At 36.5% G+C, this 21089-nt stretch overlaps 6 protein-coding genes across 7 annotated transcripts; 4 read left to right on the top strand and 2 right to left on the bottom strand.

The window, feature by feature from the left end:
- Window positions 1-123: 123 nt before the first annotated feature.
- LOC18011730 (RNA polymerase sigma factor sigE, chloroplastic/mitochondrial) lies at window positions 124-3079 on the top strand. Its single transcript, XM_006394608.2, has 6 exons — window positions 124-223; window positions 712-1455; window positions 1669-1815; window positions 1908-2144; window positions 2227-2490; window positions 2625-3079. Exons 2-6 carry the CDS (start codon window positions 766-768, stop codon window positions 2676-2678), a joined length of 1392 nt encoding a protein of 463 aa, XP_006394670.1. The 5' UTR covers window positions 124-223; window positions 712-765; the 3' UTR covers window positions 2679-3079.
- Window positions 3080-4521: 1442 nt separating this feature from the next.
- LOC18011729 (probable WRKY transcription factor 30) lies at window positions 4522-6336 on the top strand. Its single transcript, XM_006394607.2, has 3 exons — window positions 4522-4889; window positions 5087-5221; window positions 5496-6336. Exons 1-3 carry the CDS (start codon window positions 4603-4605, stop codon window positions 6025-6027), a joined length of 954 nt encoding a protein of 317 aa, XP_006394669.1. The 5' UTR covers window positions 4522-4602; the 3' UTR covers window positions 6028-6336.
- A 188-nt stretch (window positions 6337-6524) lies between these two features.
- LOC18011569 (arabinogalactan peptide 20) lies at window positions 6525-7505 on the bottom strand. Its single transcript, XM_024151425.1, has 2 exons — window positions 7142-7505; window positions 6525-6817 (listed from the first exon to the last, which is right to left on the bottom strand). Exons 1-2 carry the CDS (start codon window positions 7257-7259, stop codon window positions 6744-6746), a joined length of 192 nt encoding a protein of 63 aa, XP_024007193.1. The 5' UTR covers window positions 7260-7505; the 3' UTR covers window positions 6525-6743.
- A 757-nt stretch (window positions 7506-8262) lies between these two features.
- On the bottom strand, window positions 8263-10231 carry LOC18011568 (inactive leucine-rich repeat receptor-like serine/threonine-protein kinase At5g24100). Its single transcript, XM_006394605.1, has 2 exons — window positions 8974-10231; window positions 8263-8852 (listed from the first exon to the last, which is right to left on the bottom strand). The coding sequence occupies exons 1-2, from the start codon at window positions 10229-10231 to the stop codon at window positions 8263-8265; spliced, it is 1848 nt and encodes a 615-aa protein (XP_006394667.1).
- Window positions 10232-12360: 2129 nt separating this feature from the next.
- On the top strand, window positions 12361-14091 carry LOC18011698 (acidic endochitinase). 2 transcript variants are annotated; one of them, XM_024151418.1, is made up of 4 exons: window positions 12361-12694; window positions 13107-13303; window positions 13544-13704; window positions 13798-14091. In XM_024151418.1, exons 1-4 carry the CDS (start codon window positions 12392-12394, stop codon window positions 13947-13949), a joined length of 813 nt encoding a protein of 270 aa, XP_024007186.1. In that variant the 5' UTR covers window positions 12361-12391; the 3' UTR covers window positions 13950-14091. The 2 variants fall into 2 exon arrangements, with proteins under 2 accessions (XP_024007186.1, XP_006394666.1); XM_006394604.2 differs by having other exon boundaries at window positions 13544-14091.
- A 1862-nt stretch (window positions 14092-15953) lies between these two features.
- Window positions 15954-19259, top strand: LOC18011693 (G-type lectin S-receptor-like serine/threonine-protein kinase At5g24080). The gene is made up of 5 exons (XM_006394603.2): window positions 15954-16144; window positions 16299-17662; window positions 17756-17936; window positions 18033-18486; window positions 18847-19259. The coding sequence occupies exons 1-5, from the start codon at window positions 16047-16049 to the stop codon at window positions 19216-19218; spliced, it is 2469 nt and encodes an 822-aa protein (XP_006394665.1). The 5' UTR covers window positions 15954-16046; the 3' UTR covers window positions 19219-19259.
- The last annotated feature ends 1830 nt before the right edge of the window (window positions 19260-21089 follow it).

Genomic DNA, 21089 nt, shown 5'->3' with positions numbered 1-21089 from the left:
TTTTATTTGAATATATGAAAAGTTCTAGGGGTTTATTGATATATTCTAGAAATATACGGCGGCAGTTTGTTATTAATCTGTGGACACCATAATTTTCCGTAGTGTTCCACTCCAATTTTATTTATTTTTTCATCTTTCTTATTTAAAATTTCGTGAACCAGAATCTAATCAAACGAAGAATCTCTCGCTCGAAGAAAAATTCTCTCTCTCCGTTACAGCAAAGGTATGCTTAGCGATTTGCTTCGTCGATATCGAACATTAGTATTATCATGCGATCTTACTTATTGAGTAATGATTTCTGAATTGATCTAAACAGTAGAAGTTTTGTTAACTCTTGTCTCGTCTTCGTTGTAAATTTGTTGATCAGTTATGTCCTCTCTTTTTCTGTGTGTTCGTATTCGATGCTTACGAAAGATTTCGTCTTTGCATTTGGGTTCTCAGTGATTCGAACAAATTTGAATTGGGTTTTTCTCGCTGTCTCTTCAGATTTTTCAATTAATTCGAAATGTTGAATTTCTTAATTCGCCTCTGAAGTTTTCATCGTTTGTTCAGGCTAGAGAAATCTAAATCTGCTTTAAATAGATTTAGATCAGTGATTCTTATGCCTCTGCGATCTTTTCTACTGTAAAACTTATGTAGTTATTGTCAACAATTGAGATACTTTTTACACGTAAATATGAAAATGAGAATGAGACATGTTTTCTGCTGCAGCAAAATCTGACCAGAAGTGAGCTTCGAAAGATTCATTTTCAAACTTAGATTGTGATGGGAGTTGTGTATATCTCAAGTTCAGCTGCAAGATCTCCGCTTGGGTTAAGCAGCGATCTTTTGACACATCGGTCTTCTCTTAAAAAGCCATCCATTGTTGCGTTTAAAGCTGATGATTCCACCAATTCAGCTTTGATCATTCCTAGTGAACAAATTTTGATTCCCGCGGAAAAGCAGAAGGAGAAGAGAGTAGTAACAAAGAGGAAACCCTGTAAAACCCCGAAAAAACCGAGTTCCTTGGATCACAATTTGGCTCCTTCTTGCTCATTAGGAGTGGACTACAACGAAGCTGCTGCTAGACTAGAAAGCATATACAAGCTTAGTCCTGCAACATCAGTCGAGGATGATATTGATGGCTCCAAAGTGAAAGTTTCACGGAGGAGAAGGAGGAAAGAAGGTGGGGAAGAAAAGAAAGTTGTTGTAAGGAATAATGGGATGAAGGAAAAGCGACTGAGTCTTGATAAACGGATTGCTTTGAAGAGAAACATTCAAGAGAAACCACTTGTTCCTTCTGCTCAGAAAAAAGTAACAAAGAAGCAGCAAGAGGAAGAGAAGATAGAGAGGCTCGTGAGGGACTATTCAGCGTCTCATGATATAGTCAGCTTGGACTGGAAAAAAATGAAGATACCTCCTGTTCTTCCATCCACTGAACATGCTTGGTTGTTTAAGTTGATGCAACCTATGAAGGTATTCTTCTTTCTTTTTGTCAATTTTCTTCAATCCAGCATATTGTCTATATAGGGATGATTCACTGTTGAAGTTAAGTGGAAATGGGTTTGTGTATTCTTACAATCAGAGAAGGCCAAACGGCATTTCATTTCAATAGTTTGATTGTTCTGTGGACCGAGGTTATCACAGTTGCAATACATTTGCTCAATTTTTTTGGGTTTTACAATGCAGGCTCTTCTTCAAGTGAAAGATGAATTGCAAAAGAGTTTGGGAAGAGAGCCAAGGGAAACTGAAATAGCTGGGGAGATCAATATGAGCGCGGCTGAAGTGAAAAGGAAAATCGAAATTGGTAGAGCTGCAAGAAACAAGCTTATTAAGGTGAGTGTAACAATACCAAGTCAAAAGATTTTCTTTACCTTTTAGAGACATCAATCTTCTAACTTGTTGTTCTTTTTGCTCCTACGTTTCAGCACAATCTCCGGCTTGTATTGTTTGTGATGAACAAATATTTTCAAGATTTTACCAACGGACCGAAATTTCAAGACCTGTGCCAAGCCGGTATGAGAGGGCTTATCACAGCAATCGACCGCTTTGAGCCGAAAAGGAAGTTCCGTCTTTCGACTTATGGTTTGTTTTGGATAAGACATGCCATCATACGGTCTATGACAACCTCAAACTTTACTCGTGTCCCATTTGGACTTGAATCAGTAAGTTACTCTCTTTGGCTCTCTTTCAGGAATAGTGTGTAGCAGGGACCTTACACACTTACTCTTTGTTGATTCCATTCAGGTGAGAGTGGAGATCTACAAAACAAAGATGGAACTATTGTTTGAGCTGGGAAGGCTCCCGACAGAGGACGAGGTAGTTGAGAGACTCAAGATTTCACCTGAGAGATACCGTGAAGTATTGAGGGCCGCAAAACCGGTTTTCTCACTAAATTCAAAACATTCGGTTACTCAAGAAGAATTCATCAACGGAATCACAGATGTTGATGGCGTAGGAGCTGATAACCGGAGACAACCTGCTATTCTCAGGCTTGCTCTTGATGACGTGGTAAGTTTCAATCCTTCATCTCCTTACACAATGAACCAGACTTATGTTAGTTATATTGGCTCATCTTTCTCAGTTTTTAGCTTTAGTCTCTATATGTATACTGAATAAATAATTGGTCACAATCCATTCTTCAGCTCGATCATGAAGCCGAAAGAGAGTTTAGTTATTCGACAAAGGTACGGTCTTGACGGGAAAGGCGACAGGACTCTAGGAGAGATAGCTGGGAATCTCAACATCTCCAGAGAAATGGTGAGGAAACATGAAGTCAAGGCCTTGATGAAACTCAAGCATCAGGCCCGAGTTGATTACCTCCGTCAATACATCGTCTGAAACCAAAGTGAACCGCCCCACTCAATTGTTCGAGCATACTTGGTACGATTCCCCGAATATATGAGATACTTATAACCGTTGGTATAGTTGTGTATGTATGTAATATCAGAGTTACTTATAGCTGCGTAAAATCAAAAATCCGTGAATAGTAATCGTTGTATTTTATATCCATTATACTACACTGATACCGAAAAGTTATACATGTAAAGTCTGAGAATTTGGTATGCATTAGTTTTATAAATTAAACCGATATTACCGGCTGTTTCCTTTCCTTTAAGAGAGCTTTCAACCTAAGCATGCGGAATTAACAGAACCGGTGTGAAAAAAATTTATGTACAAAACTGAAACAGTGTGTGAATTGTGAGATAAGTTCTAATGTAACCAATTTTGAGTCCGGGTTAGTTCGAACTTCGAATAGCTTAAAACCGGTTTTCAGTGGTGCTGAAGATTCGTAGAAGAGTTGATAGTAATGTCACACCGTTGATTCATAGAATCTATTACACGGCAACGAACGAGCTTTTGGGTCTTTGCCTCTTCTATTCATAATATCCCTGCCGTAGTCCATTAATCATAATTGGTTTTGAGGTCCACTTAAATATTATAAACAAACAAAACTCTATCCCTACATCTATAGTTCTTTACATATGAAATGTTTTTGTAACAAGGGTTCTTTTATACTTTTTTATACATATGAAAATTGAAGCTTGATATTATCTTCCGGTAATATTTTCTTGTTTGTAAAAGTTATTATATCAAATGAGAAAATGATTTAACATTTAGATGTGTCCTTGACACGTAATATTTGATACAAAGAATTTTCAGCGGCTCACACTAAATGATCAAGCCAATATCATCACAAAATCGTATTCGCACTTCCATATTTATTCTAATTATTATTCTAATGACGGTGTTGTCTTAACTCCAAATAAAAATCGTTAAGTGTTTTTTTTTTTCTTGTTTTAGAGTATTTTATAGTTTTTGCGATCCATTTATGATCTACTCGAGCTCTCAGTCTCAGTCAATGAGAAAACTGTAGGTAATCAATAGGTCAATACGGAATATAATTTAATTTTAATTATTGAACCCGAAGTAATATACATTTTATTTTCATAGTAATATGGAGTACTGATTGATTTATTAGATCTTATTCTGGACTTCAAAATTATTACGGAGACATGTAGTTTAGTGTTCTAATTTATATACTAATTGTCTCTAAGATACCATTTGGATTCAAACTCAGGTATAATATATAATCAGGAACACACATTAAAAAGTTAAATTATATAATGGATCGGTCCTTATCATTCTTATTCGAGAGCTTGGGCTTTCTGAACTCAGTATTACCACAAAATTACTTTATAGTTTTTTTTGTCGATTACTTTATAGTTTATTAATATAATTACCTTTCGAACGTTAGTTCAATGATTTCTTACCGAATATAAAACCAGACCGTATAAAGAAAAAATCCAAAAAAAAACTAAAAAAAGGATCGAGAAGTATAGAACTGGTCAGCAGGTTGGACTTTCCAAATTCATTGACCAAAGACTGGTCTCACCTTTCGATTCCATTACCTCCACATCAGCTTTCTCCCTTCTTGAGTCAAAAAGTCAAACTCTCTCTCTCTCTCACACAATCCTCCTCTTTATATTCCCCACTTTCAAAATTTCCTTAAGCCATGCACAATAAACATAGTATCAGATATACATACTACATGCTCTTGAAAACACATTTTCAAAATATTGTATACCACTTTAAATCCATCCTTTTCACTCTTTCAACGTAATGGAGAAGAAGAGTAGTAATAGTGGAGAGTGGGAGAAGATGAAGAAGGAGATTAACGAGCTGATGACAGAAGGAAGAGACTATGCTCACCAGCTCAAGTCTCAGCTTGAGTCGTCTTCATCACCAGAAACACGTGAACATTTGGCCAAGAAGATTCTCGAATCTTACCACAAGTCTCTCACCATTATGAACTACTCCGGTGAACTCGACCAAGTTTCTCCGTATTCCTACAGTGGAGGAAGCCCCAAAAGCGATGATTCCGACCAAGAACCCCGTGTCGTCAAGAGGTACCCCATATCTATTAACTATAAGTATTACTAACGTATTGCTTTTTTGTCTGTCAACAACATATATTATACGGATTTGAATGTGGTCATGATACTAGATAGCATAAACCAGCAGACTATATAACATGTTTCTTATTTGTTTATTTATTTTACATAAACTCATTATTATAAAATGTGAAATCATATATAAAATCAAGTTCGAAGAAGTCAATGCCAAGGTGGACCCAAAAAGTCAGTATTACCCCTGGATTTGGGATTGATAGAACGCTTGACGATGGGTTCAGTTGGAGAAAATACGGCCAGAAGGATATCCTCGGAGCCAAATTCCCAAGGTTAGTCTCGTCAATAAAATTAGTGTTCCCATATAATTAAAAATGTAATAACATCAGGAGCCGTTCGTAACCCTTGTTACAAAAAAAAAAAAAAAAAAGTTAGCCGTTCGTTTTATACAAGTTATAAAAATTAGGCGTTAAAAAAAAATTATTCCACACCACCCACAAAGTTGTGACAAGAAACAGTGTTACAAAAGTACCAATTTTTTTATTAACATAATAATATCATACGAGGAAAAGAAAAATCAAGTATTTTCTTCTTTTTTTTGTACAGAGGATACTATAGATGCACGTATAGAAAATCTCAAGGATGTGAGGCCACTAAACAAGTCCAGAGATCTGACGAAAATCCGATGCTCTTTGAGATCAGTTACCGAGGAATACATTCTTGCTCCCAAGCCGCTAATGTTGGTTCAACCATTCCGGTACAAAATCTTGGACCGAACCAGACACAAGAACACGAAAATCTTGAGATCGTGAAGGAAAGCCTAGACATTGGTCATCACAACTACAACCATGAAGCACATTTGCATCAATCCTTCCCCTATCCTTTGTCCTCTACCCCAAATCTCGAGAGTGACAACGCGTATATGCTTCAACTGAGAGATCAGAACATTGATCTTTTTGGATCTAGGAGTTATAGTGATCTAGGAACTAATGTCAACTACGATTTTATGGCTTCTCGTGATGTTGGCTCGGCTTCTCACTCTACATCAAACTCTCCGTCCAACGTCCGCTTGGAATCTCCGTATGAAAGCTTTGATCCAAATCATCCCTTCGAAGGTTTTGGAAGGTTCTACTCATAGTTAATCACTAAAAGAGGGAAAGAAATTTACGTGATCTCTTGATTAAAGAGATAGATAGTTATTTAATAATAGCTAATCAAATTCCTATTCAATAATCCTTTACTTAATTTCCTAATCGAGATTTTTGTTTTTGTTTTGTTTTGCTTTTTATATAGGCCTTATTTTGAGTTCGATGTTTAAATAAGCGGATTTGTACTCCGTATTATTCTTGTTACATAGCATGTAAGCCATGTTTTTTCTTTACCAAATATTGCTGTAGCAAATTTGAATCTTCTTATTGAAACTTTATGTTTTCTTTTAGCTTAAACATTTATCTGTTAATGCTACAGATTCACCTTTACTAAGCGATTCCTTAACAGTCGTTACAATGGCATTGATAATAGTTTCAGATTTTTAATTTTAAAGTTGGAGCTATGAAAATTGTTTAGTTAATATTGTCACTTGCACCCAAAAAAAAAACAAAAAGAATGGTATTTAAGATACTGATACTATGTGAATGAAGAAAGATGTAAATCGATGAAATGTATTTCCAGCAGTTTAAACTCACATCGACTTAATTATACAAATGAACTTCAAAATTGTATCACTCCAAAAATTTAGAAAGCCCTCTTCAAACTCTCTACCACATACAAACGTTTCTGGTCTCTATTCAATTATAATCAAAATGAAAACTTATAATTAAAGTAAATAGAGACCATCAAAATGACAAAAAAGGATTAATGGATAAGATAAGTGAGGACCAAAGCCACCAACATGAGAACACATGCTATTCCTTGGTCTATTGTTGTTCCTGCAATATTTTGCTCCAATATTAACTACCCGAAAGAAATATAATAATTAATTGCAATATATATCCAGGGGAGAAATTGAAAAAAAAAAAAAAAAATCTTATTTGTTACAGCTTCATGGTTGTTTGATTCTATTTTAGGAACTATGGTGAACATGGCATTATTAAGAGATGACTAGTAACTACTCATCTTTCCTTAATAGTAAAGGCATATGCCTTTAACAATTAACAATTGACAATTGTCTAATAGATCTTGTATTTGTTTAAATTAACAATTGATTGATTACTAAAGATTAAAGAATAATAACTATAATTCTATAAACTTACCGTCGCTTATCGGAGCCGGAGCAGGAGCTGTGGATTGAGCCTGTGCCATTGGCAACAAAATGGAGAAAACTATCGATACGATTGTAAGAACTCCGAAAAAAAGCCTCGAAACCGACATTTTAGAGTTTTGATTTCCTCCCTTAACTTCCCTCTTCTCTTTGATTATTGTGAAATATAACAAATATATATTCACTTCTTTATATTTTGTTGTTAACGTTCTTCCCTCTCTTAATTCCTGATTATTTTTGTGTGATGATTTGGAGAGGGAAGAACAAGAGTGAGGCAAATGAAGGAAAAACTAGGCAGAGCGATAGAAAGGGTAATGAGAATTATCAGAGCTTCTTTTGGCATTTTATTGAACAATTATTTTCTACTTTATGGACGACCCGCATCTCTCGGAATAACTCAGTTTTGCCCCCACAATTATTGATACTTATTTTTCACAATATACCGTTTTTGGAAATGGAAAATTGAAATTTGTGAATGTGAAAAAGCTGTCATATTTTGAATTTTGAAATATCTTTGAATTACAGTAATAATTTATCACGTACTCCAAATTTTGGTTGGCCCAAAAGAGAGGTTAGAGTTAGACTGTCAATCTGTCATCCAGCTTGTTGTGTCTAGCTTGGACAAATACAATATTCTCGCAATTATTGCAATCCAAAAACAAAAATACTATTTGAATACTTGTTTTTTTAGTAATGTCCTGGATTCAAGCTTATTATACTAGTTGAATACTTGTTTTTTTAGTAATGTCCTGGATTCAAGCTTTTTATAACTGCATGTAAATACGTATTCAATGAATTAAAGTATTGTATCTACAGTAAAACAATAATTAGAACCCAAATTTACAAATTATCAATTATACTTTTCGTTTTTTTGCAGTAATACTTTGTTTAGCTGTTTCAAGGTTAATATTTTTTTGAAAAGACAAAGTTCTCTTCAAATTTGTTCTCTCTCAAGTTCCATTAGAAATGGCAATTTCAAGTTTGATATATTTAAAGGTAAAAAAAAAAAGTGGAGCTGAAAACTAGACTAAAATATATCTGCAGCAGATGATATACTACTTTAATTCATTAATGCCAAAATCCATAAAAGTAAAGTTTCAACAATTGATTAATTCAAACCCCCTCATTCTCTTCCAATGTCTTAACCACTTGCACCATCTTCGGTCTCTTCGCCGGAGTCTTAGACACACAATCCAGCCCTAACTGTAATATCTGAAGCAACTTTGCTTCAATGTTAGGAGTCTTCACAAGCTCCAAATCAAACACTTCACCTGTCCATTGTTTTGCCACAACCGTATTCACCCAAGTCACAAGTTCTATGAATATGCCCTCCTCCTCTTCATCATGCATACTCGATCTTCCGGTTAGAATTTCCAGAATCAAAATTCCCAAAGCGTATATGTCTGATTCCGGCGTCGATCTCCTCGTGTCGTCGATTGTTTCCGGGGCACGGTAACGTTTGAAAGCTCTAGCTGATTCATCTCCCCTCCTAAAAGGGTTGGTTAAAACAGCTAAACCGGTTTCCGATATGCATCCATATCCTTTGGAATTTATGAATACATTGGACGGTTTGACGTTACCATGCGCCAGCTTGTGTTCTGTGTGTATGTGAGCTAATCCTTTTGCTAATCCGATCATGAATCTCAATCGCGTTTCCCATTTCAACGGAACGTGGGCCACGTGGCCCTTATCGCTATCCTTGCCTGCCGGAGAAAAAATAAAGTTTCAGTACATGCAAGAAACCGACATAATCAAGTTTCTTAAGATGTCATTTAGACAGAAATCATTTGATGGCGTTTATCAGTTGCGTTTGCGTTAACGTACCATGAAGAAGAACAGAGAGACTTTTTTTAGGGTAGTAATCATAGACCATAAGCTTCTCATCCTTGGAACACACGTAAGCTCTTAAAGGAGCAACGTTCTCATGCCTAATGTTTCCAACGATCTCCATTTGATGTTTGAAATCTTTCCGCGACACAACCACATTCTTCAATCGCTTAACCGCTATGGCCTTGGAATCGCCTAGAACCGCTTTGTATGTCATCCCAAAAGTGCCTGTCCCTAGAAACTCTGCCGAAGCTCCCAACAAGTCATCGAAGTTGAAAGCAAGATTGCTTCCTTCAAAGAACATAACTCTGTCAATTTCGATCTTCTCCTCCATTACTTCTACATTCTTCTCTTTTACTAGTTTAGACGCTAATTCCTTTGCCGGTTTCAGCTTCTCTGTCTCTGTTTCTTTCTTCCTCTGCCTTTTCACATAGCAAATGATGATCAACGCCGAGATTACGAAGAATATCACGAAGCAACCGCTAATCGCTATCCCGAGAATAGCCGGTTCTGAGATATAGATCCCGCGGTTTTCTTTCTCCTTTTCCGTAGGGAAAACCACCGGCGGAGGGGCATTTTCGTAAATTAAATTGTTGCCGGAAAAAGCCGAGTTTCCGAATCGTCTCAGAGATTTTGGGATTGATCCGGTGAGATTATTGTTGGAGAAGTTAAGCCTGCGTAGACCGGGGAGATCAAGATCCGGGATTTCACCGGACAGTGAGTTCTCAGCTAAGTTAAGCGAGACGAGTCCTGTCAGATTCGCAAACCCACTGGGAATCCGACCGTCGAATCGGTTACCAAACAGATCAAGAACGGTGAGATTCTTCCACGTGGCGTAATCCGACGGTAGTGGGCCGGAGAATTTGTTGTTGCTGAGACTAATCGCTTTGAGTTTCTTGAGCTGCAAGAAATCGATGGGGAATGGGCCTTGTAAGCCGTTGAATCGGAGACTGAGAATCTGAAGCTCCGATAGACGGCTGATAGTTCCCGGAGGAATCACTCCAAGAAGACTCGCCCCGGGCAAGCGCAGGCCAGTGACACGTGTGCCGTCTCTGTCGCACGTGACGCCTGGCCACGTGGCGCATATCGGGCTGCTTGCGTTCCATGCTAGAGACCGTGGGTGAGTGATGTTGTTGAGGAAGTCAAGAAGGGCTTGTCTGTCTCCGGCGAGGTCACCGGTGACGGGAGAAAACAGAGTCGATGATCCGTAGAAGAGAAGTAAAACAGAGTAAAAGATGTAAAATCTTCTACTCATCTTCTTCTTCTTCTTTAATTATTCTAAAAAAAAAAAATTCAATTCTTCTGGAGAAAATTCTGTGGTTCTGTGACTGGAGACTTGGATATATCTGCATGAGAGAAGCACATATATTAATCAATGATATTCTTTGATGAGAAATGTAAATTTTCAACTATTTTACAAAGAAAACATTCATTATTTTTTTCCAATCTTATGTTTTATTTAGAACAAATTTAATCTGCCAAATGAGTTCTATGTACACGGCCTAAAATGGTTTCAAAGTAAAAGAAAAAAACCTCCACTTATTCATGGCTAAATGATATTCAGATAGACACCATCCAAATTTTACTTATAAAAAATTTATAAGCCAAGCGGATTCTCCAGAAGAATATTGCAAAGAAAGCGAATGTTAAAAAAACTTACAGTTCAAATGCGGAATCTCATCAACGACTGGCTGAAATTTCCGGTTTGATGTAATTTGAATTTGAGAGGAGAGAATGTAAAAGATAGTTACGAGAATTGAGAAACAGAGATGAGGCAAAATTGTAGGTAAGGGAAGCTGCTGAAGGGAGTCATAAAAGAGAATATAGTTTAGGAAAGCCAAACCGGTTATCTGTATAAAATGATTAGTTAATCACATACCACCAACACCAAAATGCTAATAGACGTTTAATTGGGCACATTTCCGGTTCAGTGTGCTTCAATGTTTCAGATAAAAGATTCGGAAGTTGGATATTAAAGTACAATTAGTTGGGGCGTGATGGTGACAAATTGGTAATGATGGAGAATTGTTATATAACTTAGAAATTTATTAGGGAATATGAGCTGTTAATTCATTTATCTTTGTTTTTTAAATTTATTGACGTAAAACTCCTCATATTTTTCAGTTTCTCAACTCTATTCTTCAAATATATGTTAGTTTGAGTTTTGCATGCATTACTAAATTTGCAATTCTTCCCGGACTTCAATTTCGAAAAGAACATAGTATGTGTTTTCATTCATTTTTGTCGGTTAAGAGATAAGTTACCGATCTTAAAATTCATATATTGCCATGCTTTCCCAATTTAAAAGTAGAGGAAAAATGGAATACTTTTTAATGTAAGGACATTTTCGCTATATAAGCCTATAGATATGCGTTTATTTAAAGTCCATATGCACGCACATGCACCTGCATGAAAAAATTGTATTTCTAGTGATTAATATAACGTATTATTCAATTAAAACATATATTTATGCGTGTTTGGAAATGTAACTTCACATGATCTACGAGCATCTTATAATCATTGACGTAAAGTTCTCGCCTTAATTAATTATTGTTAATATATTTTACTAATATATATTTTTTGGTGTGCGTATATTATTAGTGTTACATGTGCGGCCAAGGAGCGATGACGAGTCGACGACCGATATAATCATATAAACGGGGAATAATTTTTGCAATTTCATTTTTTGTCTCCATTACGTAGGACTAAAACTATTTTTTTTTTTTCAATTCCCAATTGCTTAGTATGGTCATCTCACTATTTAAATGAGCTAAAAAACTTTATCCCATATACAACATTGAATATTCAAACGTTGAAAGGGAAAGTGACAAGATAGTTGCTACTAGTATAGGTGATGTTCAAAATTGAATAGTCTTTTTGACCCCCCCCCCCCCACCCCCCCAAAAAAAAACACACACATTAATTTTACAGTCAATCTATAGTTAGTAAGTGGATTATTCCACATAGATATATCATTCACAATATACCATTATTGTTTACGCCGGCCTGTGCGAATAAAAATTTGCATAATCCGAAATTAAAATGATTGTCGAAATCCGATGTTTCATTACTGATTTTATCGCCAAAATTTGATATATTTTATCATTCTTGTTTTATTTATTTTTAAAAACTACAGTTAGTGGTCAGAGATTCTAGATGGCTTCTTAATGTTTGAGTTGAAATCTGTATAGTTTAAGTCGTAAAGCGCGCGATATAATTTGACGAAAAAAATAGACAACCAATTAAAGTCATGCAATGTGTGTGAGAGACATTATAAAATACACAGATAATAAGACTTTAAAAAATACAATAAACGAAAAGCAAACAAAAAAGAAACTTGTCTTTTATAACGGAGGTTCACCAATAACAAAAAAAAACACAACCAAGCAGAAGAAAAAACATCAAAAACAAAAATATGAGCAACATAAAATTTCTCAAGCCTGTTATATCCTTTATCTTCGTCATAAGCTGCTATTTTAGCAAACCTTCCGCTGCATCCAGAGGCATAGCCATCTACTGGGGCCAAAACGGCAACGAAGGTAATCTCTCTGCCACGTGTGCCACCGGCAGGTATGCTTACGTCAACGTCGCCTTTCTTGTGAAATTCGGAAACGGCCAAACGCCGGAGCTCAACCTTGCCGGACACTGCAACCCTGCGGCCAACACTTGCACCCATTTTGGCTCTCAGATCAAAGATTGTCAATCTCGTAGCATCAAGGTCGGTCTATTCAAGTCCTACCGATTAATTTTTTTTTTATGCAAATTGAATATCAATCTATGTCAAATTTTTATAGTTAGAGTAGCCAAAGTTAGAAGGCAATTAGCAAAATAATCGGAAATATGTGGGTATATATTTCGCGCATTTTTCAAACAAATTAAGGTTTACCTACTGATAAGTTATTTTACATGATGTCACCCAAATTTTTATTTAATGACATCCTGCAATGATTTCCATCTATTTACGATTTTGCTATTGAAATTATTTTGTCAATAACCTTCTATCTCAAACAACTTTCTTCTCCCTCAAATTTTGATCCTATAATTAATTAGCTTGAAAAGCCACATTTATTTTAGATTTGGCCATGGTTGCTAAATACAAATTCATCAATTGTTTTTTTAATAACAACAAGGTCATGTTGTCTCTCGGTGGCGGGATAGGAAACTACTCTATTGGGTCTAGGGAAGACGCGAAAGTGGTCGCTGATTATCTGTGGAACAACTTTTTGGGAGGAAAATCATCGTCACGTCCCTTAGGTGATGCTGTTCTTGACGGTATCGATTTCAATATCGAGCTTGGCTCCCCTCAACACTGGGATGATCTTGCTAGGTAGTTCTTTGGGAAACATTTGGATTCATTGTTTTTTGTCCAAGTTATTAGCTTGATTGAAAATTGAAAAAAAAAAACACCAAGTGTTTTTTGTGATAAAAGTTGAAAAATGAAATGTCTATTTATCAAAACTAGATGCTTATAACATATTGTAGGGATAGGGTACCCTTCTAGAAAAGAAAAGAAAAATCATATTTGTTGTGATGTTATAACTCAAATATATATTGTAATTTTGGACAGGTTTCTTTCAAAGTTTAGCCACCGAGGTAGAAAAGTGTATCTAACAGGAGCTCCTCAGTGTCCATTTCCAGACAGATTAATGGGAGGTCCTCTTAACACTAGACTTTTCGATTATGTTTGGGTCCAATTCTACAACAATCCACCTTGTCAATACACTTCAGGTAATACTAAAAGCCTATTTGATTCATGGAACACGTGGACCACTTCGATCAGTGCCAAGAAAATCTTACTAGGTCTTCCGGCGGCTCCTGAAGCTGCAGGAAGTGGGTATATTCCGCCAGATGTATTGATTTCGCAGATTCTTCCAATTCTAAAGAAGTCACGAAAATATGGGGGTATAATGCTTTGGTCTAAATTCTGGGATGATAAAAATGGATACAGTTCATCTGTATTGGCTAGTGTGTGAGACGAATCTTAATGACATGTAGATGTATATATCGATTCTCTCGTATATGGTTTATGAAGTATTGTTGTGTGTGGTGTTGGTGATTTGCAATTATTTTATATCAATATACTTCAACAACCTTCAAGTTATGAAAATAAGGGTTGCCTTGGTATGCACGGTAACTTTTTTTTTTTTAACTTTTCAAATGCACGGTTACTTACTAATTATATTCATTTTTTAAAAAGTGTTTCCACGCTTTTAAATGTTACAGTTCTACATAGCGATTCTCATTCGGAGGCAAGGTCATTGATCTCAACTCTCATGGGTTACGATCAGGGCCGGCCCAAAGTTATTTGACGCCTAAAGCGTACCGTAAAAATGATAATCTTAATCATAATTTTTTTTTTTGCTTATAATCGATTTTCTCTGCTTAAAATCAATTTTTTAAAGCCCATAATCGATTTTTTAAAGCCAAAATTATTTTTTAAAACTTTAGATCGATTTTTTTAAGCTCAGAATCGATTTTTTGAAGTCCATAATCAATATTGTAAAGCCAAAACGATTTTTAAAAACCAAAATCGATTTTTTTAAGCCCAAAATCGATTTTTATAAGTCAAAACCGATTTTTTTAAGCCTAAAATCGATTTTTATAAGTCAAAACCGATTTTTGAAGCCCAAAATCGATTATTATAAGTTAGAATTGATTTTTAAAAAAATATTTGATGAGATAATGACTCTTATTTATAGACAATTTTTCTTTCCTATTTTTTATATTTGGTCGATGTGGGACAATCTTCTTTATACACATTTATAAAAAAAAATTTGAACTTTTTTGATTGCCCCAAAAATAATATTTTTGGGCTGTCCTGAAGCCATTGCTTCACGGGCTTTAGTTCTGGGTCGACCTGGTTACGACTTACGAGAGTTTGCAAGTGTATGATGTATCCATTATTCGCTTCATACATGCTATATGTTATGTACTCGGCATTTTAGATGAGTAACACATAATACAATTTTTCATTAATTATGGACATATAGAAAATATGTAAAAAAATCCGTAAACATCGATTTAAGGCTTTGACGAATTTGCTTGCAGTTAAAACTATGGTAGTTTCATATTTTTTTTGTTTGTAGTAATTAGTAAATATAAAAGATTAGTTCAAAAGATATATTAGTCGACTCTGTTTTTCATAGTATATATTTTTTTAAATGGTTTAATCTGCAGCCAGTAGTCCATTTATATTAGTAAGTAGGGTCGGATTTGGGCAAAGCCCATTAAAACATTTGTTTTAGCCCCCAAAATTTCTTGTCTAATTTAGCCCACAATTTTTTTTTTGCATAACCAATTATAGGCCCCTATTTCTGTTTTTGTTTCAAGCTCCCAAAATCTCAGATTCGGCCGTGCTAGTAAGTCTATACTTATAATATAATGAAAAACAAAAATAAAATCTGCAGTTTCTAGAGTCCATTTATGCTAGATAGACTAATAGTATAATGAAAAGCAAAAAAAATGGTTTATTTTTGCTGATTTATGCGACACAAAACAATATTTCGTTCCACAACACATATTCACAAATTTTATAGAAAAAAAAAATTTGTAAAAAAATAGTTTGACTAAACACTCATATTTTCCATTAAGGTTGGAATTTTGATACGAGTAAAAAGATTACTAAAAATAAAAAAGGCACAAAGCAGGTGCCGCCATATCCAAGCATCCAACATTGTCAAGTATTTAGAACCGACCATTTAAGGAAACGAAGAGTTTTTGTCAAAATTTAGGTCACCCACAAAGACACGTGCCACAATCTCCTTCTTCAAAGTTCTCCCACCAAACCATCTCTCTAATGCGTTCAAACCATAACTGGGTGATATATAAAGAATACAAACACATATCTTATAACGATTTTTTTAGCCTCTTCTCTCTCGTTAGATTCCACTATGTCTTCATTTAGTTTATATTCTACTTCATTTTTTAGTCTCTGGTTCTCGTTCTTCTGCTTGTTCTTAGTTAGCTCGGTTCAATTTGGCTTGGCCACTGAACCTCATATCGGTTTGGGTTCAAAAATAATAGCTAGTGAACCAAACCGGGTATGGGCTTCCGATAACGGTACTTTTACAATGGGGTTTACTCGGTTAAAATCAACCAACCGGTTCTTACTGAGCATTTGGTTTGCAAAACTTCCTGGTGATCCCGCCATCGTTTGGTCTCCCAATAGGTACACTCCTTTGATTTTTAGTTTATTGCAAGTATATACTGTATACAATATTTTTTCTGACACAGATAATTTATTTAGACCAACGGTCGATTTGCCAATAATCAGAATTTTTCCACATTATTTTCACTCAAAAATCCAAAATTCTAAAATATAGAAACTCCCCAGTCTCAAAAGAAGCCGTCTTGGAGCTAGAAGCCACCGGAAACCTCGTACTCTCAGACCAAACCACCATCGTCTGGACCTCAAACACCTCAAACCACGGCGTCAAATCGGCGGTTATGTCCGAATCCGGCAATTTCCTCCTCCTTGGAACCGAAGTTACCGCCGCTCAGGCCATTTGGCAGAGCTTTTCGCAACCTGCCGACACTCTCCTACCAAACCAACAGTTAACCGTTTCTCTAGAATTGACCTCTAATCCTTCTCCGTCGCGTCACGGCCATTACTCCCTGAAAATGCTGCAGCAACACACTTCGCTTAGCCTCGGTCTAACCTACAACATCAATCTTGACCCTCACGCAAACTACTCCTACTGGTCCGGACCAGAGATTTCGAATGTTACCGGAGATGTTACCGCCATTCTTGACGATACCGGAAGCTTCAAGATTGTTTACGGAGAATCCTCTACAGGAGCAGTGTACGTCTACAAGAATCCGGCAGACGAAAACCGGAACTATAACAATAGTAGTAATTCCCGGTTAACGAGAAAACCGATTCTGCGGAGATTGGTACTAGAGGACAACGGTAATCTCCGGTTGTACCAATGGGACAACGACATGAACGGTTCAAGCCAATGGGTACCGGAATGGGCAGCTGTATCAAACCCGTGTGACATAGCCGGGACTTGCGGTAACGGAGTATGCAATTTGGACCGAACCAAGAAACACGCCGATTGTTTCTGTTTGCCCGGTTCGGTTAAGCTTCCTGATCAAGAAAACGCTAAACTCTGTTCAGACAACTCATCTTTGGTCCAAGAATGTGAGAGCAACATCAATCGTAACGGTACGTTTAAGATCTCGACGGTCCAAGAGACCAACTACTATTTCTCAGAACGTTCTGTTATCGAGAATTACAGTGATATCGGGAACGTGAGGAAGTGCGGTGATATGTGTTTGTCGAATTGCAAATGTGTGGCTTCGGTTTATGGTTTAGATGATGAGAAGCCTTATTGTTGGATTCTAAAGAGTTTGAATTTTGGCGGTTTTCGAGATCCTGGTTCGACCCTTTTCGTGAAGACTAGAGCCAATGAGTCATATCCCTCGAATTCGAATCATCATGGTAATGATTCTAAGTCGCATGGGAGCCACGGATTGAGACAAAAGGTTCTGGTGATTCCTATAGTTGTGGGGATGCTTGTGCTTGTGGCACTACTTGGGATGTTGCTATACTATAACGTAGATAGAAAAAGAACACTAAAGAAAGCTGCAAAGAACTCGCTGATCCTCTGTGACTCCCCTGTGAGTTTCACTTACCGCGATCTTCAGAACTCTACTAACAATTTCTCTCAACTTCTTGGATCAGGTCAGAATTTAAGAAGTCTTCATTTGAATTTTATAACAATTTCATAATTTACGAGTGTTTTAAGTATTTTCTTTGTTTTTTTTTATGTGGCAGGTGGATTTGGAACAGTATACAAAGGAATAATAGCGGGTGAAACGCTGGTCGCGGTAAAGAGATTAGACAGAGTATTATCACACGGCGAGAGAGAGTTCATCACTGAAGTCAACACCATTGGTTCAATGCATCACATGAACCTCGTTCGCTTGTGCGGTTACTGCTCCGAAGACTCACACCGGTAAGACAAAAAAACATTAACCATAAAAAAAAGACTTTTACAAAATTTATTCTGTTCTTTAATCAAAGAATATGTGTTTTTATATGGATACTACAGGCTTCTAGTTTATGAGTACATGATTAATGGTTCGTTAGACAAATGGATATTCTCTTCTTCGGATCGGACTGCGAGGCTGCTTGATTGGCAAACACGTTTTGAGATAGCGGTGGCGACTGCTCAGGGGATCGCATATTTTCATGAACAGTGTCGGAACAGGATTATTCACTGCGATATTAAACCTGAAAACATTTTGTTGGATGAAAATTTTTGTCCTAAGGTATCGGATTTCGGGTTGGCAAAGATGATGGGAAGAGAGCATTCGCAAGTGGTTACGATGATAAGAGGGACGAGAGGGTATTTAGCGCCAGAATGGGTGAGTAATCGCCCCATCACAGTGAAGGCTGATGTGTATAGCTATGGAATGCTTCTTCTTGAGATCGTTGGTGGTAGGAGAAATCTTGATATGTCCTTTGACGCTGAGGATTTTTTTTACCCTGGATGGGCTTACAAGGTAACATCATAAACTACTTTTTTTCTATAGCTAAATTTGTAACTATAATCTTTATTCCTGGTGATTATAATCAGTTGTATTAGAGGCAGTCAAGCCGTCTAGGCGGTCAAAAGTATCTAAATGCTCTGCTTTTGGTTTTGGAGAAGTAATCAAACAAATTAATACAAAATCAACAGTTTTTAGTTCTAGGCGGCACCCCTTAAATATATATTTGTAATATTTTTCATATAAGATATTCAGAAAAATCAAAATAGATATTTCAAAAAAAGTATAAAATTAATTGGCGTGTCTAGATGGTCTGTCTAGCGCTAGACCGCAATAGAAAGTTTGATTAATGGCTAACAGTTTTTAAATGTTTAGGAACTAACGAACGGGACGGCCTTGAAAGTTGTGGATAGAAGGCTTCAAGGAGTAGCAGAGGAAGAAGAAGTAGTAAAAGCCCTTAAAGTGGCTTTTTGGTGCATACAAGACGAAGTATCTGTGAGGCCGTCGATGGGAGAGGTGGTGAAGCTTCTAGAAGGTTCTTCGGACGAGATAAACCTGCCGCCAATGCCGCAGACGATTCTAGAACTTATAGAGGAAGGACTGGAGGATGTGTATAGAGCGATGAGGAGAGAGATTAATAATCAGCTTAGCTCTTTCACTGTTAATACCATCACAACCTCTCGGAGTTATCTTTCCTCCTCTCGGTCTCATGCTACTTGTAGTTACTCTTCAATGTCTCCTAGGTAGTTTTGTTTTTTTAATAGTTTGGGATCATTTCTCCTTTTCTATTGGGCTATTCATTAAAATGTGATTTTCGCACTCTCTCTTCAGCATTTTGTGTTTTTGTTTGATTAAAATACATTTGTGGTATACACAGAGTACTAGTCAGGTGCAAGTTAAAAAAAAAAATGTCATTAAAGTTCTAGTGCATTGACTGCATTCTACCCAAATACTTGGAGTAAGCATTTTGCTATATAGCACCTGACACAAATAATAGATTGGACCATCTTATTGACTTTATAATACCTTATTGGGTTCATAAATGAGTAATAAATGATAAGAAATTGTGTTGACAAACAAAAATAAATAAGAAATGGTACTTGCGACTTGGAAATGGTTGAAAAATTAATTAGAGCACCCTCAACGCTGGGATGAGGGGAGGATGTAATTATTTTTAGGGCTTAAAAAAATGATTAAAAGGATAATAAATGCTGAGCCGTTCCTAATTTTAGAGTTTTAGGAGATTGAGTTGAGCCTCAGTCGTGGCACCATATGATTGGTTGCTTATTTATTTTTTTTTCTTTTTTTAATCAAAGACTCTGCTTAAGAGAGAGTCTTCAAATGTTTAAAGAGAGATAAATTATATTTCCTTTCTTTGATGATATCGACCATTTGCAGAACCTTCCGCCGGCGATCGACAACGGCGACCGAAGCTCCCTTCTTTTCCGGCGTTCCGACGACGGCGACAACGGTGGATTCTTCTAATCGGAAACTTATGAACGTGAACAGTTTAGCGACTTGATTCAGGGCTTTCATTCATTGGATTATTAAAGAGGTAAAACTATTTCCTTGATTCATTGGCTTTGTTGGTAAAGAATTAGGCATGTGTTTGATTGAATTAGTGTAAATTGTGTGTGTGTCTGGTAAATTTGTTGGTGAGGCAAAGTTCAGAAATTCTCCACAAAACTTGCCGCTTGAGTTAATGAGAATTAAGCATAGATTGATTTAGGTGGCTTTTGTTGTTTGTGATGGATGATGTTCGATGGTTTGTGACTGATGATTAGACAAGAAATCAATGGTCTGTTTTTGTTAGGTTTGCATTAGAGAGTGATCAATGCAAAGAAGAACAAGCTTTATGTCATGTTGTGTTGAATGAAAGTAGAGTTAGGTGTGGTGGTTTAACTAGTTTCACAATCAATGCTAACAACTAAAACAGAAAATTTTCTGTTCCTCTAACTCTAACTTAAACTCAAACTGAAACTCAAGATTTTCTCCTTGCACCACAAACTCTTTCCTCTTAGTTAAAAGACTCAATGCAAAGTAGTTTAACTTACAATGAATGCTAACTAGAATGCTAACTAGAACAGAAAGCTAACCTCTTTCCTTCATCAATGCTAACCTCTTCTTCCTCATTCGCTTAAGTTAAAACACAATGTAACTACAATTTTAACTCCAAGTCTTTCTTCAATGCTAAGTATATCTTCAATACTTTGAGCTTTTATAAAACGGTGGAGACATAGTTTTTTTTAAGAGAAGCCACCTCTTTTCATTCATTTTCATTCGCCAAAACCCCAACACAAGCCAAGAGAAGCCAATTCTTTTCTTCTCATTTCCTTTTCATTCGCCTAAACTCTTCCCTTCTCATTTCCTTTTCAGTTTTTTTACTCTTTCATTCACATTTGCATTGCTTCAAATGGACTCAAGGAATCCTTTTTCTGACACTTCAGGCTTCATGACCTTGCTAACCAGCCAACAAATGAGCCATACCCATAGCCTTGAACCCATGCAACAAACCATTGCACTCGGTGAGCCATACCCAGTGTTTGGAACCCAATGGAGTGATGCTCCAAGTCCAGGTGATTTACAAGCCAAAAACAAAACGACCAGGAAGCCATGGA

The sequence above is a fragment of the Eutrema salsugineum genome, unplaced genomic scaffold, assembly GCF_000478725.1.
Source record: "Eutrema salsugineum unplaced genomic scaffold, Eutsalg1_0 scaffold_6, whole genome shotgun sequence".
Taxonomy (NCBI): domain Eukaryota; kingdom Viridiplantae; phylum Streptophyta; class Magnoliopsida; order Brassicales; family Brassicaceae; genus Eutrema; species Eutrema salsugineum.
Note: the sequence above shows the minus strand (reverse complement) of the source record. Positions and strands in the feature narration are given on the sequence as shown.